This window comes from Grus americana, chromosome 3 (genome assembly GCF_028858705.1).
Source record: "Grus americana isolate bGruAme1 chromosome 3, bGruAme1.mat, whole genome shotgun sequence".
Taxonomy (NCBI): domain Eukaryota; kingdom Metazoa; phylum Chordata; class Aves; order Gruiformes; family Gruidae; genus Grus; species Grus americana.
This window is the reverse complement of record NC_072854.1, coordinates 15707504-15726788: the sequence shown is the minus strand read 5'-3', so window position 1 is coordinate 15726788 and position 19285 is coordinate 15707504. Positions and strand designations below refer to the sequence as shown.

At 44.6% G+C, this 19285-nt stretch overlaps 1 protein-coding gene across 5 annotated transcripts in view; it reads left to right on the top strand.

Annotated features, from left to right (window-relative positions):
- Nucleotides 1–308: 308 nt before the first annotated feature.
- Nucleotides 309–19285, top strand: part of LPIN1 (lipin 1) — an 86297-nt gene continuing 67320 nt past the window's right edge. Inside the window, exon 1 of one of the 5 annotated variants that reach the window (XM_054819357.1) lies at nt 309–343. Coding sequence is in view for 2 of the 5 variants with exons in the window: in XM_054819356.1 (XP_054675331.1) it covers nt 3339–3419 (81 nt within the window). In the remaining 3 variants the exon portion in view is untranslated. Of the gene's footprint in view, nt 344–3181; nt 3420–19285 lie in introns of those variants that run through there. The other 4 variants (XM_054819356.1, XR_008576270.1, XR_008576271.1 and 1 more) reach the window with 4 other exon arrangements.

The following is a 19285-nucleotide window of genomic DNA, read 5'->3' as shown; positions in this document are numbered from 1 at the left end:
AATCTTTAAGTTGAACAATTATTCTATTAAAAATAAGATGACATAATCTTATCAGTTCAGCAGAAAAGTTCACACCAAGGTTACCATGAGTTAATATTATTATACTTAAATATTCTGGGATGATTGCAAACAGTTTTTTTCCTTCTCGTGACACAGCACTTCCAAACGCTGTTTATAAAAAGAAGTTGGCTCTTGTTTACCCTGTGTCATCATGCAGTGAAATCATTAAGCAATGTTTAAAACTGACATCAAGATTTCTGTTTACATTGTGTAATTATCCAATGAAACTCATTGCTACAAGCTGAGCAGGAGTCCAAAAACCATGGTGAAGCTTATGTGAACTGTGAGTCTGAGAATATTTTCTGTGAATTTGGTGTCAGTCCCTGTGTTCCATGTGTGTCTTTGGTTGAAAACACCATCTGGGGAAGTAGCAGCAAAGTCATGAAGTCCTGAGAGTGGGGAAATGGGAAGGGAGTGAGGGAAAGGCGGCTGTGCGGGCGGTGGGGGAGCACCGGGAAGGAGGGAAAGAGACAGTGACCTGGCTGTGGGGCACGGCAGCGGGGGGGTGGGAAGGGGAGCGGGTAGTGGGAATGGCAACCTTGGGAAAAGGCTGCGAACCACTGTCCTAATTTATGAAAATTATGGAGAAAGTTCTTTTTTTCATCTGGTTAGTATTTCATTTCTGGATTTCTCAATCAGAAGTCACCCTTGGACATAGGATATCGGGCTATCAGATGCATCGATCTAGGAACAGCAGTTGTTGGGTTCATATATGTTGCACAGTAGAAATGTTCATACTTGTTAGTGCTTCCTAGTGAAAGCAGAAAGGTCCTGAAGCTGGACGATGCAGAACATGACAAAGGCTTCAGAAATACGATGTACTGGGAAAGATGCACAGCCACTTCTTGAAGAATTTTATAAATCAACATCACACAGTGTATTAGAATGATTTCAACAGTATTTCTGATAGATTGTTATACTTACCCATCACAGCTGGAAAGCAAATTTAACAGAAGAAATGGGTGGGACAGTGGAAAATTACTCCAACAAACATTGGTTCCTATCTTTTAAGTTTAGTGAATAGACCTTTCAGCAGAAGCAGGAATGCCATTGAAATTCATTAGGTGTGGCGTTTCCCTGTTTAGCTGAAATGAGAAGAATTGTATTGAATTTCCTTCCCCGAAATTGTTCCAGAAAGAAAATGTGATCTGTCAGATAGCTAATAAATGGGTTTCTGTGCTCACAGTCTTAACATTTGGTGTATAACAGAAACAAGTAACTTGAGCATCTTGGTAACTCAAGCGCTGTGCTGTTTTCTCTTGGAAGTGTTAGCCTACGACTTGAGAGTGACTTGGCCACTGGGCCACCTCAGACTCTGAGATTCTAATGTGAAATGTGAAAGAATCTAAGTAAGCATCGATTTTTCTGACTATTAGGTCTCTTCCAGATGTCTTCCAAGTCAATGTCCTGTGATCCAAAGCCACCCATCAGGTGGGCAGTCCATCGGGGTCTGGCACCGGTGGGTCAGAGTGGCAGTTTCAGGGGCAGGAGCAGGTGGGAGCTGGCAGCCCGAGGCTGCGTGCCAGCGCAGGAGGGATGCTGAGGGCAGCCCCGTGCACTCCCGTAGGCCCAGGGAGTAACTGGAGTGAGCCGAGTATGTTGCTTGCACCTGATGCCTGTCCCGTGATGCAAACTGACATTTCCTTTGCCATCTCAGTCATTTGCAGCATAGTTTTGGTTGATGCACAGGAATAACACCTCGTTCCCAATACTCCCAAAGCTTAAAGGCAACTCCACGCAGCAGTGGGTTTCCCTGTCAGCTGGGATGTCACAGCTCTTCTTCAGACCCCAGAATAAATTGTTTTAGGAAACGTTTCAGACTTTAAAAAGCCCTGCATGTCATAGTTTGGGATAAGGTGGATGATGGAGGCAAGTACAGCTGAAGCTGATGTTGCTGTTGGAAAGAACACACCGTCAAACCACAGCCCGTGTGACCGTGATACCCTGATCCTCAAGCTGACAATGCCTGGTGGGCTGCCAGCTATCAGAGAGGGCTATCGCTTTTCAGTCGTCTCTGCCTTTACATGCTGCCCGGCTCAGGGACACTGCAGTGATGAGACCTGGTGACAGGCTATTTCTCTATTCAGTGTTGTATTTCCAAACTTTTCTTTTTCCATTGCTTAATTATTTTCCTACTCACCGAATTTGCATACAGTTTAAGGTTAAATATCAAATATAGGTGGGCATATTTCTTCATTTGATTGCTGTTATCAGCGCATAGCTAACTCTAGGACTCTCCTGCAGCGGTGTGCTATAAATAGCCCATTTTGTTACAAAACTCAGTGGAAAGAATTAGAAACCTTTGCCCAAAGTCAGAGATGTATCAGAAGGATTCAGGGGTTTTGATAGCAATTTTATTTCACTGGCTACTGCAGCCAGATGCCTTGTAAGCAGAGGAATAATAAACAATGAAATTCAAGCGAAAGGTTGTGAATGTGAAAGCATATCATAGCTGTGAATTAGTGGTGAGGTCAGGCACAAAGCCTTCCCTAGGCCTGATCTTGGTGACAAAGCTGCCATTCCTCCCAGCTGCCAGAAGTGATTTCAAGATGCTGGACTCGGCAGCCCCCTCTTACAGAACCGCAAGTCTCACAGGTATCAGGACAAGTTTGTCTGAAGTTACATAGCCTGAGATCTATAATAATTGGATTCTACACTCTGGTAGCAAACCAAACAGATGCAGAAGACAGAAGGGAACAAACGGAAAAGAAAATGGCCCTCTTTCAAACGTGATTGCACACAGAAACAGAAGAGCTGTGCTGCCTTCACATGCATATGGTTATGGAGTTGTGCAGCTGTGCAGAAAGGCAGAATTAGATTTTGACATTAAGTACCTGTCCTGAAAACAAAATTAAACCATTAAAATCCATACAAAATATGATTAATGATGGTAATAAAACGTTGGCAGTGAAAACTCTTTATATTCTGCTCACAGAATTTATAACTCAGCGAACTGTCGGACCATAAAATCTCATATGAAAGTAAGGATACCGACGGTTTGGAAGTGAATTTGTGTTTGTCAGGCTCTAATTTTTCACTGAACCTTATGACTTAATTAGGATACTTGAGTCAGTTGCAAGGAAAGTGTGCTCTGGTTTACTGAGCTCAGGTTTCTTGCTCTGACTGCTTCCAAGAACTTCAGCAGGTAAAATTAGCAAGCAAACATGCTCACTGGGAAATTATATTCTCTGAAGCTTTGTTGTCAACAGCTAAACCTTGAAGGCAGCATTTTTGTATATGGCCGAAACCAAGAGTGGTTTTAGTAGCGTTTGCAAAGAATGGGGGAAAATGATCATCCGAGGATGTCGTCTGAGGAGGAGGAACAGCCAGAGACTCCCACCGGCTCCCCTTGGTCCTGGGTAAGAGCTCATGCCCTAAACTTGTGTAAATAACACCAAAAGCCCTAGAAAAAAGTAATTAGCTGTGCTGCTTGAACCTAGGTAGAACTAAGAATCATCAGATTTTTACTCTGCTGTGGAAGTTTGTGTTTCGTTAATAGTTACGTTGTCTGTTCTAGTTCTACCTGTGGACATTTAAAAAAAAAATGAATGGGGAAAACCCTCTTTTGCTTCTGTTGTGTGTGTGCCAGATCCTACAAGAAAACCTGGCTGATTCTGTATTGTTTGCTTTGCTGTCTCACTGGCTGTGTAAAGCAGCACTGTTGAAAGATATCTTTTAGGTATAATGGAGGGAAAGTGATGTAAACAGTAATGTAAATGTTGGCTCTGAAGGGCTGCATTAAGAAAAGAGTCAGTGAGACCTCTGTTACAAATACAGAAATGTCTTCCACAATTTTTTTAGTAAGATAGAAGCTGCCTTCATGAAAGACAATCTGCACTGATGGTCCACTAACAGTGGTTGCATGGTCCTCTGTTTTAAGATCTGGGCTTGATGCCTAATGCTGCTGAAGAGGATGTGGGTCAGTACGGTTTTCTGATGGAAAGATAGAGGATGCATTCTGAAAGGACTTTGAATGGAAATAGGAACAGCTCTACTGAATAGTCTGGGAAGTCTAAGTTTCAGGAAAAGACGGGATACAATCAAGGCTTTCAATTACTTTAAAAAAAAGCATTAGAGTGATTTAAAAACAATTACATGTCTTGAAATTAGTATTTATGGTTTCATTTCATAACCTGAAATTTCCATATCTTTTTATAGACATACGAACCCATGATTTTTCTGGAAATGTCAGTGTTTGAAATGTGTGTCTAAGCATGGAACTGATATTTCCTGAAGGCACCTAGGGAGTTATCAGGGACGATTGCTTTTTGAAGGTAAAAGACATAGAATAAATAGGTTTAAGTGATGATAGGAATGTGGATATAAAATAGTCTCATCTTGGGAGGAACATGCAGGGAGGATGAAAAGGAGTACCAGTTGTTGTCACTGTCAGGACACAGGTTTCCCGGGGAGCAACAGTGTTGTGTGTTGGTGAATGTCTATTTTTGATGGATAGGAAGACACTTTATAGATGTTGATTTCTTAATAAAACCTGAGTGGAAACTTTCTATTTCCACTGAAAATCCCCTACAGACTGAGCAGAGTGGAGGCTGGGTGTGGAGAGATAGGTATGGAATAGCCAGCAGATGGTTGGAGGGCTAAGGAGCAGCTCAACTACATTCTATATTAATCAAACTCTGAATATAAACAAAGGCACCAGGGATTTATTTATTTATTTATTTATTTAACTTCAAACATCAGTGCATTTCTGGCTATCAGTTTTATTAAAAATTAAGATGTCCTACACAACATTTTGAGTATTGCCCTTGTATGATGTGTCCTTTAGCTTAAGTTTCCTTCTGGGAATTTCCTTCGCATAGCAATCTATTAAATTGCCAAGGGAAATCATGGATCCCATTGCTCAGTGGAACAATCTGTTCTGCAATAAATGTGTAAGTTTCATTACAAGTTAAATAGTGTTATTCAGCATATTGGATTTCTGATAGAAATAGATGTGCTAAAGATCATTTGAAACTGTTGCTATTGGCCTTCAGGAGCTGCTGACTCTGTGCTTCTGCTAAGGACTTCAGAAAAGGACCATTTGCCTCCCAGAGATTTACTGAAGTGCTTCTGCATGTCTGTATATCACAGAGTACAGAGAAAATTGTGGTCCTTCAGGGGATGACAGAATACATATATTTGAGAATATTAAAAGCTCATAATAGGGAGCTGTTTGATAAAAAGATTCCCTAGATATGCAAAGATAAACATATGAGACCTAGGCTTTGAAATGTAGCATGTGATTAAAAAAGTATAAGCTTCCAGAAGCAAAAATTTGTTTTTGTAAGCATCTAGACCTCAAAACACTTCCTCTAATTTACCATGACATTGCAAGAGGAGCACACAAATATCATTTCATACAGACATTTTCTTTCTGTAAAGATATGAATGGGATTGTACACTTCTGTCCTTTTCAGAGGAGGAATACAGAAAAAATAGCAAATAAATTATGCACCACTGAGAGAAGCTGATAAAACATGGCGGGGATGGTGGTACCAGAATTTAAACACAAGTGCCCTTAGACTTGAAACAGAAAGATACTTAGGAAGACAGCTCGATGGTAACTACACAAATTAAGCAGAAAAAAAAGAATTACCTTAAAAACTGCATAATCAGTCCATCCTCTTTTCCACTTTTGACCAGTCCTTGGCAATGTGACGGCATGTGAAGTTTCAACAGAAAATTGTGACTAACCTGTGTTGTTGGAAATGGGAATGTTCAGAAGGGAGGACTCTGCCGCAGCAGCATGATCTGAAGCCCAGGTTGCTGCTGGACCATTTAGGTTTGCTGTCCTTGAGTGTTTGTCTTTCTACAACTCCTGTGAGACTAAGGTAATTATAAATCCTCTGCAATTGTTATTGCCACAACTTTGTACAGATAATGCAAAGGTGGATACCTCTAACCTGTTCTTGCACCAATTTCTTGTGTACCTAAATTGGGGAGAGGTTGCTATATGCTACAGTGCTCTCTCGTGTTTATTTCACAGTTCTGGATAGCTTTGGGAAGGCAGACTAAAGCCTCCCCATTCCGTCCCAGCCCCCTGAACTGGCAATATCCCCAGATCGCACCCTGCAAAGTTGGGAGGAGGCAATGGCTGGGGAGGTGAGGAGTTCTTGATGTACAGGAGGAGAGGTAGAAGACAGCATGTCCACATCGGGGGAATGGTCTGGCTGCAATAGAGCAGTCAAATGTGACAGTGCTGTGCCACTGGTGTTTTGGCAAGGTTGGCTCTTTCCCACTCCCCTCTTCCCACTGGTGACAAACCCTCGGTGACAGATTCTACCAACGTGCAGACAGTGACAGCGTCTGTAAGTGTCTGACAAGCTGGGCCATGTGTTACTGGTGAGGAACTTGTCCCAACCTCACCATTAGCGTGGGGCTGGCACTGGGACTGGCAACCACGTTTGAGCATATTCGCCAAACGAGATGGGCTGGGGGAGCTGGAGAGGGCAGGGACCATTCCTGCACTCACCTGTGCCTCCCTGAAGCCACGCTCACCCCTGGTCCCAGTGGTGGCACACTGCTGCATTGCGGGGTGGCCCCGTGCTGCCCCGTTTGCTCTGCTCTGCTGGGGCAACCCAGCACGGTGGTGAAGCCACTATGGCGTGTGCCCGCACAGCACCAAAAAGCCAAGCCAGGCCATACATACCAACGGCAGCGAAGGGATGCCGTGGTCGGGACGGCCATGTGCTGGGCACAGAAACCTGATTTCCCGTTTTGTGAGCGGGACAGGCACGCGTGGGGCGTGCGGTGGCAGCCGGGCTGGTGTCACCTGCTGCTGTTGGCAGCTGGGCGCGAGTGTGATGTGCGGGGATGAGGCTGGTGGCGGGGACATGGAGGAAGGCCCCTTATTGTAGCAATTCGTTTGTTTGGATTCCAGCTTTTTCATTGTTTTGCCAGTTCAGTTGGGGGTTATTTATTTCGTTTTTAAGAAAAGTCCCCGTGCTCCGGGTGTCTTGCCGGTGAAGGATGGTGTGAGGCTGCTCTGGGGGAGACACGTCAGGCTGTATGGCCGCTGCTTTGCAGGGAGAGACACCAGCTGCAGTGGAGGAGTCCCAGGGTGGCTCTGGACCTTCTCTTCCAACCAAATACTGCCCAAAATGGCCACTGCTGGGCCTTGTGTGGAGGATGTTTCTGCTCCTCCAGCCTGGGACAAAGAGCGATTGTATTCAGCAGGGCGATGGGACTATCTGGGATGGGGACGTGGTGCCTGGCCTGACTGGTCCACCGGCATCCCTGGGCACTGCTGCCTTCCTCCTGAGGGCTGAGCCACGGGGGGATGTTCTGAGTTACACTTTGCGGTGGGCACTGAAAACCAGTAACATATTTACCAGCCTGCCCCCCCCACATTGGAGAAAACAGAATATTATTAAAACATCTTCAAGCTCTCCACATGCTGGTGTTTCTTTCGATTTGACCCCATAAAGATATTTTTTTACCTGATAACTAATAAAATACTGTGGGCTGTGTAGCATACCTAACAGGTGCTGTCAATGCTGTTCACATTTAATTACAGAAATATCTAGGGGGGACGTTGAAAGCACTCACCCATCCTCATTATCACCAAATTTTTAGAGCAGGACTGGGCCTGTCAAAGCGCAGCAGACCCAAGGAGATCTGTGCAAATTCCCAAATCAAATACAAATTTCCCATACTGCCCTAGGCAAAACTCAGGCTTTATTTTCCAGTGTTTCCACTTATTGTAGGTAGCTCTGCTCTGAGATCCCAGCTCGAGACCTTCATGTTCAGAGGAATTTCTACAAATTCCACCTGAACTGCGAAGGCTGAGCATCTGTGAAAATCCCCCCTGAGCCACTCGTACTGGGCACCCAAAGTAAAAGGGCAAACTTGAAAACTGTAACCTTCATTTCCCTCCTCCACTGCAACTTTTTTTAGGTTAATTTAACCTGAAGCTTCTACTGTATTTTGAGATCCTCTGGGGGAAAGCTTCCAGAAATGCAAAGCCTTGCTGCAGTTAAGTTGCCATCTGCTGCCAGTGCTACAGCTGCAGTTGATGCTGCCACGGGAGAGGGACTGGTTGGCTTCTCGAGGGCAAGTTTCCATCAGTCCCTGCCCAGTCCCAGGCCAAACCACTGGATCACTGATAAAACACTGTCATTGCTCCAGGGCTGCAGGCAGTCCTGGATTTACCAAATTGCGGGGGGTAACAATTTAATTAGCATCAGTTTCTTTGGAAAGCTAAAAACATCTGCATGTCTCTCACCGTGAGACTCTTACTGCAAGAAAACTGTCATCTTGTGTAAGTTGGAAGGAGCGGGCGAGGGCCAGGGGCTGCTCCCACCCTGCCGATGCGGTGCCGGCTCAGACCAGCTGGAGATCAGAGCCCATTTACCCCATGGCTGCGGTCACCTCGAGTCTCCTGCACCTTACAGCAAGGATGTCCCCAGGTGCTCTGACAGCAGGACTGCTCCCAGCTGTCCCTGCAGATGGGCACGGTCTGGGCTCTGGGACTGCCCCATCCCGTGGACCTTCCCCAGCGAAGGTCCCTTCCCTCTCCCACAGGGCCTGATTCCCCCCTTGGCTTTCCGACCTGCGGCTGATCTGTACCACTTCAGGCACAAGGATTCAACTACTGCCCTATGCACAGGGTCCATGGTCTGGGCTCTTGTTCCATTTTATTCTGGTGAGCCTTTTTGCAGCCATCTGCTGAGCAGACCTCAGGCCTTTCAGAGGCAGGGCCTTCTTTCCCCCACAGCGGCCTTGCCCCGCCATGCCCGGCAGGTCAGCAGCTGCAGCCCAGGGAGCAGGTGGTGCCTGGTTGCAGCCCCTTGCTCCCATTTTGGAGGGCTGACACTTCAGCGACTGGAGGATGTATTTTTGCAAGGGTAAATAAGCCTCAAAGGTATTCACCACAGATCTGCTTTCCTTCAGTATCAAGCACGTGTGCTGCCTTCCCACCTACTGAAAAACAAGCAGTAAATTGAACCTGGACTCTTCCCTGTGCTTCACCCCGGAGCGCCCAGAGCACCTCTGGAGACCAAGTCCTTTTGCATTTTATTTAGAGCAGATTGCTGGAGGTCAGCGATCCTTCTGCATTAGGAGATCATGTCTCAGAGAGCCTGCCCTGTCTTAATATAGATTTGAAAGTTCAGCTTGGTCCACGGGGACCAAAGGCTGTGAGGGCAATAAGATGTGAGGGCAAACAGCATCAAGGTTGTCAGCTGCTTCGCCCCCCCAGTTCCTGTCGCCTACCCTGCCTTTGCGTGATAACATTTCTCTGCAGGATGAGTAATGTTTTAATAACACTTATTTATCTTATGGTGCCGTAAACGCAAACGGAGTGGTAACCTCTCTGTTTCTCACTCTCCTACTCCTTGTAGTGGTCTGTGACAGCTGAATCTTACCTGGAGCAGCAGTTTGTGCCACGGCCCAAGGACTGGTCAGCCCAGGGGTGAGCTTCAGCAGCCCTGACCGAGTAGCTAAGCAAAACTTACACTGAGATCTGGGCTGCAAGTGCAAAACAATCCTAAAAGTGGAGCACATAAGAAAAACCCAGCCCAAACAGGCAGAAAGCACAAACACCAGGGCTGCCTTGAAATCTGAGATTTTTGAAAGCAGTGATACATACTTGTTTCCTGCTACCCACTTTCAGATGTTTGCATTCAAAAATTTATCAGGCTCTTACCAGTCACAGCAAAGGTTAAACTTTTTTCCATTTAAAGTCCTCTGTCTCTGGGAGATAAGAAAAAGCTTCCTGAAAAGCAGCAGAAGTCTGGCGCTTACACTGCAGGCTCCAAAGAGCTTCTACTCCAAATCGGCGAGCAGATAAGGGCTGGGCTGTCATCAGCTGAGCATTTCCCACCACCGTCACCCAGGGAGCCGCAAGGCTGCGGGTGCCATAACAGGGTGCGCGTGAAAAGGGACCATCCTGTGGGCACCCCAGAACGTGCGTCCTCTGGTTTTAATGGGGATGAGCTGGGGAGCTCATCAGAGAAGAACATTAATGACAAAATGGTTCAGGAAATGCAGAACTGTCTTCTACTTTGCTCGAAATTACATATATGAGAGGGGCGTTAAGGGGATGGGAGCAACTGGTGTTGTGGATCTCATTGCTTTTACAGAGCTAGAAATAATTGAGAAATTGCAAACGGAGGTGCATATGTTGAGGGCTAGAGACGGGCGTGGAAGGGAGTGTGGGAGCAGAATGCAAGGCTGTGCTTCCCTGTGGGGTAAAAAGGCAGCGAGAAGAGAAGGGCACGTTTTACCGCAAAGCCTTGCGTCTGCCCAGCCTGCCAGGACACGCTGCCTTACAGCTCAAGCCCCCACACTCCCAGTTTAAATGCACTGTGGATCAGAAATGAGACACATCCCACCTGGGACTGCAGTTCATGAAACGAGGAGGGAAAGTGATCCTGAGACCATGCTTAGAATTAGTTTTCTCTCTTTTGGTACCACCAGCCAGCCTCACAGGAAAACTGGCCACCATTTTTTCTGAGAGATTACCAGTATAATGTCATATATATGAGTGCAGAAGGAGAAAGAAGTTCCTGAAACCATTTCTTATTTAACCTATGGTCTGTATGGTTCCAACTAAAGCTGGTACCTTCTGTTGCACCTTCATCACCAACGCAGAGCTCTCTGTACACCTGCGCCACTGCCCGTCGTTGCTGTATTGGGGTGGTTTCCCTGCAAAGCTGACAGCACAGTCTCCAGTCAGCTTTGCAGAGCCTCTTTGCAGGGCGTCCTGTAGGGCCTGACACTCCCCTCCTGGGCAAGAATTTTGTGTGCATGCGTGTGAGTTTTGCTTAGGTTTCAGTAACTGAAATAAAAAATGAATTAAAAAATGTTAAAAATATATATTTTTAATAAGGCGCCTGGGAAGATGAGGTTTCAATGTCTTGGATAATTCTGCCACATGGCCATGGTGCTCAGGGGCAGGAGTCAAGAGCCTGTTTATCCCTCAGTAGTGCCGCTTAGAAGTTACAGCTCTTTAATTCTTCAACAAGTGGCAAGCTGTGATTTTTATCTTTACAGTCTCCCAGGAAGTTCATCATCAAAACCACAGACCACGGCATGAAAGAGCAATCATTTACTCGGATACAGCAGGCACTATATTTCAGGCACTCTTACCAGGCAAGAGACATGCCCATTCACAGTAAATTCTCCAGACTTCCTTCTAAAAGGCCAAGAAGAAAATACTTAATGGAGGGATTTATGTATTTTCTATGTTTTCTTGCCCTCTCTTTCTTCTTCCCCCTTCTGTTTCCCGAATTTTGCAAAAGCCTGATCTTGGAGTAATGCTGGTTTTGTGGCATCGCTGCTGAAACGCACTGCTATAACGGATGAGCTAAGTGTCCTTTGCCCAACAGAGATGAGGAGTACAAGGGACGAAGGGGTTGCATGGCTGCTCCCAAACAAGAGAGGCCAGGAAGCAGCCCCTTTCATGACAGCCTGAGAAAACAAGAAAAACTGCAGAAAGAAAGAGGCTGAACACGGAGGCTGGTCTAAACACCTTTTTTATTCAGACACACTCTGCCTCTGAAGTCAATTGTATCAATCATCTAAGGATGAGCCCCTCAGAAGAGTAAGATTTTGCAGGGATTAATCTTGAAATTAATCCAGTACACAGAATATCGCCTCTGTTCTTTGCTCCTTCTTTACTTCAGTGGCAAAAGCCTGAAACTTGGAGCCTTTGAGCTAATATCTGATCCATAGATCAGGTGAATAGTTTTAACATTTTCTTCTTTTAAATACAGAGCCAGTAATGTGTCTGCATAGCCACAAAGACAAAAAAAATATGTTCTTTTTCACTCTAACCCAGTCCTATAGTTGTCGTTTCAATCCATTGATTTATTAATGTTATTTTCTCTTTGGTTAAAATAGCCACATTGCAAAACTCTAATAGGGAAAAAATTCAGTGAGAATAGCTGTTTCATGAAGATAATTTGCTCTATTTCCCTGAAGCCCTTCTGGGCTACAAAATCCTAAAATGAAATAAATATTTTCCAATGAATTTTCATGAACAAGTGGCAAACTCCAGTTTCTGCTTTCACAGAAGTTGTATTGCTGCCAAAGGGCCTCCGAAGTGAAGAATTTCTAAACCAAAAGTGACCTCCAGTGGTCAGACACATTATTTATGGCTGATGCCTAGTATTTATCTGCTTGTTAGAAATGAGGCAATATGATAATTAACAGCCTGCGGAAGCATGGCCAGTTAAATTGGATGTGTCCTTTAAAAAAAAAAAAAAAAGGTCACTTACTTAATCTGGATGTAGCCTTACATCCAAATATTTTGTGTACCTGCTAACCACTATGAAAGCTTTTCATTTATACTTTTACATCAATGTTTTGTATCTCAGGGGTATTTTTGCTGCATTATGCTGGAGTATAATGCACAATTCTCTTTGCTCACCCTCTGCACGTAGTACTGCTTTGATGCTAATAGCTTCCATATAGCAATCTGCTACAGGATGCAGGTGACCTTTTAAAAAGCAAATAATATATCATCAAGCACCTCAAGGTTAATTTTTACTTACATAAGCAATTAGAAGTTCTGCATAGCTTTGCTAATAAAATCATTAATTTTCCTTTAAAATCTGGAAATCATGATGGATTGCACTATCTTTTCCTAAGTATTTTAGGATTCCATGGACTCATTATTTCTTGGATGCTTAAGGCAGAAAAACATGAGGCAGAGGTATTAGTTGGGGCTTTGTGGGATCTCCATCACAGTAAATATCTCCGAGACATCTCCGAGTTCAGGCATTTCCTTTCATCACAAATGTCTGAGCACCTCCAGTCTGCCAGCTTTTGCTTAGAGGTTTTTTTGGGTCAAAGATATCTGCAGGGAGGCTTTCCTGCAGAGGGACACTTAGGAAATAGACTCTTTAATAAATAATAAATTGCAAGAAATATTTGTATGAAAGCTCTCTTGAAAAACAACAGTTTCCTTAATTTGTATTAGCCTAATTTAAAACAAAACAGATTAAAATTGAAGGAGAGATTTCCCATAGGTATTTAAATGTCCTTCATCTTTATATCCTTAGTTAAATTGGATTCACTGGCCGAGCCTGGTATTTTTTGGAAGGTCAGTGGAAATGCAACAGTCATCGCAACTGAGCTAATTTAAAGCGATACAGACATGGCCTTTGGTAAAAAATTTTGGGTACTCATAAATCCTATCCCCTGGAAATTTTATGTTGTGCGTGCAATAGAGGCCAAAACTTGAATGTAAGCCAAGTAAGACTTGACTTTCAGCTATGATTGAGAAATGAACTGTAGCTCTTGGGCTAATCACTGCAGCGCTGGCCTGAGGCAGGATGACAAAGCTATTTTCCCTTGTGTTGCTGGATGAGGTTCAATAACCCACTGCAACTTTCTCAGTTGCTCCAGCTGTTGAAAGCAGATTATGCTAATAACATCTTTTGTAATATGCTTTGAGATTCACGGAGGCTGTGCTGTATATAAGAGAGGGGTAATGCATTTAATAAAGAAATTATAAACACAATAATACTCCCCCCCCCCCATGTAAAAAGTAACATGAAGCGAAGGGAGTTTAAATGATGGAAGAAGGAAGTTTGCTTTATTTTTCCTTACATCTGTCCCTTCTGCTCCCCTCCAGCAGCTGTGTTAGACTTGTAAAGCAGGAGGCCATGGAGATGGCCACAGAATATTACTGCAGCAACACATTTCAATATAAACTGTGCCATAAAGCTTACATTTTGCTCAAAGTTAATATACTTTCTCTCTCTCTTTTCCCCCTAGGATAGGTAGGTTGTGGATAGTCAGGCCCTAATGGTATAGCTGAGAATAAGTAGCTTCCCATAACTCTTATGTGACTAGTTCACCGATTTCTATATTCTTCCTCCTCTTGTAAGCAATGCACAAATCTCAGTAGATCAGGAAATGGTACAGAAAAGAAAGCTCTGTTAGGACTTGTGAAACACAAAGAAGACGGATGGTAGAAGGGGAATGGCATTTTGTCTTGGCATAACTCTGCGATGGACAAAAAGGTGCTTTATTAAAAGTGGTTTGGCCGACATACTATACCAACACTTCATGACTGCAAGAAGACGACCAAAGCAGGTGTCTAATTTCCTGCAGGCAGCGTGTGCCTAATGGGTGACAGGTTAGTGCAGGAGGAGAGGCAAGGGGCAAGTTTCCCAACTGTTTTCTCAGCGGTTCTGGGCAGCTGGGCAGGAGAGGGAAGTTTCTGTGATGGATGAGGCACTATGAAAACTTTCTGGACTAAATATTAACCCAGTGCTTACTGCAGGACACAGATATGTAGCTTTTGCATGGACCAGGCACTTTTCTTGTAGCCTGTAAGTAGGAAAGGACTGTCAGCGGGACAGCCTGTGGTGATGGAGCCAGGTTTGGAAGAAAGGCTGGGCAGGGATGGGGTGTTAATGGCGAGAACGAAGTGGAGTCGGGGTGTGAGGGATGACAGATCCAGAGGGGTGGGGGCACTGGCTGGTGGGGAAGAGGTTTCCCTTCCACAGGGCACCCATATAAGACATATGCCAGACCTAGGCTGCATCCAGCCCAGCAATGCTTTCCCTTACCTTTCGGCAAGAGCTGGAGGGATCTTCCACCCTCCACTGAGGGCTGCCAAAGGCCAGAGGCATCAGCCTTTAGCCCTCCCTCGCATGGCATCTGGGGAAGGAGCCCCAGTCCCAGCTGCTCCAGGGATTCATCCCCACAGCTTCCCCGGGGCTCCCACCTCCTGCTTTCCCATGGACTCATTTCATCTCCACCCGCACCAGAGGGAGTGAAATAGGATGCTGCAGGTTTTTTTACCACATTTGTGTTCAGTGGAAGGAGAGAGAAATCCCTACAAAAGGGCTTGTTTCTCCAACTACAGACAACAACGGTGCTGGAGTAAATCAATCCTTGAAATCGTCTCTACCTCTCCACTGCCTACAGAGGGAACTGTAAGCTCGCTTAGGTTTCTGCCAAGGTTAGGGAAGATGCTACTCACTGGGGATCTGCACGACATTTCCACATGGACGAGGCAGTTCCTCACTTCAACTGGCTTCTGCCAGTTCACGGCTATTGAAAAATGGTGGCCTTATGTGCTTGGTAATGCTGGTGGTTTATTTTCTGCTTTGCCAAAGGCCTTCATAAATCCCCACACAAGCGTCCCTGAAACAAGGACATTGGGAGTGCTGGAGCAGACATACCTCCTGACCGCTCGCTGGCCCTGCGGCAGCTGGGCAGCACGTTCCTCACCCTGCCATACACATCAAGCAAACTTTTCAGCTCATCCTACGCTGCCTACATTAATGACATCTTGTTCCTTATTATATTGATAAAGCTGGTGACAAGCAGCAGACAATGAATGACTGACCAGACTTTTGAATGTTAATATTTGGAAATCCTTCGTTTTCTTAAATTAGGGAGGATTGCACAAAAGAGACACCCTAGCACAACCTTTTTGTTTTGTCCCTGTACAGTGTGTGGTGAAATGGGCCACCATTAAAGCTTCTAAGCAGTGCTGAAGGCCAGCAAACAGCAGTACAAAATGTGAGTCTTCGTGCACGTTCTTTTCCTTTGTAAACCCTGGATAATTTAATACTGACAAAAAATGAAGCTCTTTTCACTGCTGTACAGATTTTTCAGGATGTATTTGCATTTGTTTTTACTTTTCCATTGCCCATGAGAGCTTTGCCAAAGAAAAGTTGACCGTTTCACAGAGCTGCAACTCCTGATGGAAGCGGTATGCTTTAGGCAAGGTACAAAAGCAGATCTATCCTGTGGGGGAAAAGGGTGAAGAATGTAAAGGAAAAGAATAGTTATGGAAATGGTCTTCCCAAGACAGGCCAGAGGTCCATTTACAGAAAACAGGTTGTATTTGAGTGCTCTATGTTGTGCCATCTTTAGGTAGCTCAGATGGGTCATGCTCTAGCAATGCCACACTTCCTGTTGCTGAGACAGGGACTCCAGATGTAGCCATCTTTGTTATGGAGGTCTAAGGATCTGATCCCACCTAAGGAAGGTGGCCTTGAAGTCAGGGGGACTATTCTCCATCATTAAAGTCAGATAGGTACATCTGGGCTGAATATAGGAGGGTTGTTACGTTAAACGTCTCTGCATTTGTCATGGCTTAACCCGTCAGGCAGCTGAAACAACCAAACAGCCGTTTGTCACTCCCTGTGCAGTGGGATGGGGGAGAAAATTGAAAAGAAAAGGGTAAAACTCACGAATTGAGATAAAGACAGTTGAATAGGATGGAAAAGGAAGAGAATAATAATAATAATAATAATGATTAAAAGAATATACAAAACAAGGGATGCACAGCACAATTGCTCACCACGTGGAAACGATGTTCAGCTGGCTCCTGAGCCGCACTGCCTGCCGGCCAGCCCCCCAGTTATGTACACGGCATGACATCATATGGTATGGAATATCCCTTTGGCCAGCTGGGGTCAGCTGGCCTGGCTGTGTCCCCTCCCAGCTTCTTGGGCACCTCCCACCTTCTTCTTGGAGGTCAGTGTGAGAAGCTGAAAAGTCCTTGACTGCTCGGCAACAGCTAAAACACCAGTGTGTTATCAACATTATTCTCATCCTAAATCCAAATCACAGCACTATAGCAGCTACTAGTAAGAAAATTAACTCTGTCCCAGCTGAAACCGGGACACCATTGTACACCACGGGGACTCCAAATCTAATGCTATCCCACTAACCCTAACAAAGCAACCCAGAGGGAGGACACCTTTCTACTCAGCTGATGCCACATAATGAAAACTGTGACCTGAGTGCGAAAGGTTCTGAAAAGGTGTAGTCCTGTGTTGCTACCTCAAGCAAAACAAGAACAGCTGGACCTATGTACTTGCTTTCTGCGGAAATTCCTTCTCATAGGAATAATTACATTATGGGCATTGCATAATGAAGAGAAAACAAGTAAATATGCTGGAGCCTGCTACAATGAACAGATTATGTCTTGTCACTGTCTCACTTTTTGCTGGCTTTCTAATCTGTGAAGTTAATTTAAAACCGGATTCTGCCAGTCTGGAGTATCAGGAGGTGTTCATTTTTCACAGAGCAGTTAATAATCCTTCATCCATCTGAATGCAGGAGTACCTTTAAAGTCCAACCTACCTAATAAAAGATGATTCACAAAATGGAGCTTTGAATGTTTCCTTGATTTAACTTCTGGGGAAAACCAGCCCTATGTAGGTAACAGAAATACCAGTCAGGATCCTCCACTGACAGAGATGGATGTCTGATGTCCTTGGCCATGTCGCTGGATGCTGGGGGAGTTTTGTGGCACAGGTCTTGACACTCGTCTCTCCATACTGTTCTTGAACTACAAATCCAGAAAACAGAGAGTCCCAAAGCATTCCTGAGGGCAGCTGGTTGTTGCTGTATCAATCTGGCGCTGCTTCACCACCAGCCTAGCAGCAATGGCATCTTCAGGAGTGTGAAATAAACACTCGTAGTTATTGTTAGGACCTGTTGCTCTGTTCTCGGGTCAGGCAGCCCAGTGTGGAGCATCCGCTGGTGATGTAAACTGCATTCTGTACAGCTGGGGATCTGTAAAGCTTTACCCATAGCATTGCACTGCCTGGAGAAAAACTATATGACATTTAACAAAAGAGAGTGATAGGTGCCAGGCCACTGAGTCTGGTTTAGGCAAAATACTGAGGGAAGCAGGAGGAGAGGCAGGGAACCTCTAAAAGTGTGATATTGTTACATGGTGGAAGAATTTAAAAGTCAATCCAATTATTTTAGTATTAATTAAAGCCCAGTTAAGCCCAAGGGATTATTAACATGTTTTAAAATATTTCTAAAGACCTAAAGCTTTCTGTATGAACAAATACTAAACTTGCGCCACAGGAATGATACGCTCCTGCCCCATTGCATTCTGTGACACTTCTGTCCAAGAATTTGAGTCAAAAACTTCCTCTTGTTCTGCACGTGCTGTTTATCTATTAGTCAGCAAAGTCGTAGCTTATTTTGATTGGTTTTTATGACCGCCTCCTTCTTCCTAGAAATAGTCCTGAACAGTGTGTCGAGTTAGTGAGAAAAACAAATCACATGCGACGAAAGGCACACTTTGCTTTCCCCTCCTCCTTATTTTCTGACCTCCTGGATAAAATCCAGCAGGGAACTGCTTCCAAAGTCTATTTATGAACTTCTGTTTACTTCTACATACACGTAGTCTTTACTACATGTGAGCCCTGTGTACTGACCCAAGGAACTCAGAACCTTTGTGAACACTGAGAAATTCAGTTTCGTAACGGTAGTCTGAGGTTGATACTGTTTTCTCTAGTTTACATTTAAAAAAGCAGAAGCTGGGTTGTGCAGCAGAGCACAGAAAGCCTCGATAGTGCCAGCTGCAATGGAAGTTTCCAAACTTCCCGACCCACCCCTCAGACGTAGGATTGTTTTACCTCTCCTGTTGTTTCCACTTCAGAAATCTGATCTTAGGACAGAAGTTCTGTCCTCTCCATGTTACAGACATACCCAAGTTCCATAAAATGACCTAAACTTACTTCCTAAAAAGCTGTGGCTAGCAAATGCCTTTAAAAAAACTGTGAAGACTACTTATAAGACAATGACACATTTTATCTGCAGTTAATAACGTGCATGTGAGGCTTTAAGATTTGACTGCATGAAAGGTTTGAAAGAATCATAGCAAACCTGTTTCTTCCCAGATGGATAGAGAAAAGCGGAAAAAAACCTCATGTATATTTTAATTCACTTGCACTTTAGCGCAGGCTTGTGTTCACTCTTTCAAGCCTGTCGTGAAGCCATATCTTGAAATCTGATGTGCACATTACTCTGTTGGTACACTTGCTGACTCTGGATGGTAAGTTATACATAAGTACTTAGATATCAGTACTGACTCGAGACAACTTCAGTCTGTGGTGAAATTTAATCTGCTCTAAATAAATTGCATTCTGATGGGAGGCTTACCACAAATCAATGGGCAGGGGGATGGGAAGCATCACCTGCACTCTAAAATAGCTATGATACCCAAGGGGAAGACCTCTGAGTAAAAGTCTACAAGCAAAAAAAGTGAGTAAACAGAGAGAATAAAAAGCCCCGCTGATTTTTAAAGGTTGGCCCCGGATGTGACCATTGCCTCCCACTTGCTGCCGTGACATTTATGCCGCTACAGAGGCAGCTGCGTCAGGCGAATGGACAAAGGTTTCAATTCACAACATGAAAGGCTCGTACAGCTTTTCAGTGTGCAGCACCCAGTTTTGTGCCTGTCATCTTCCTAACCCCATCCCCGGTCCTGACACTCATGCCCAGA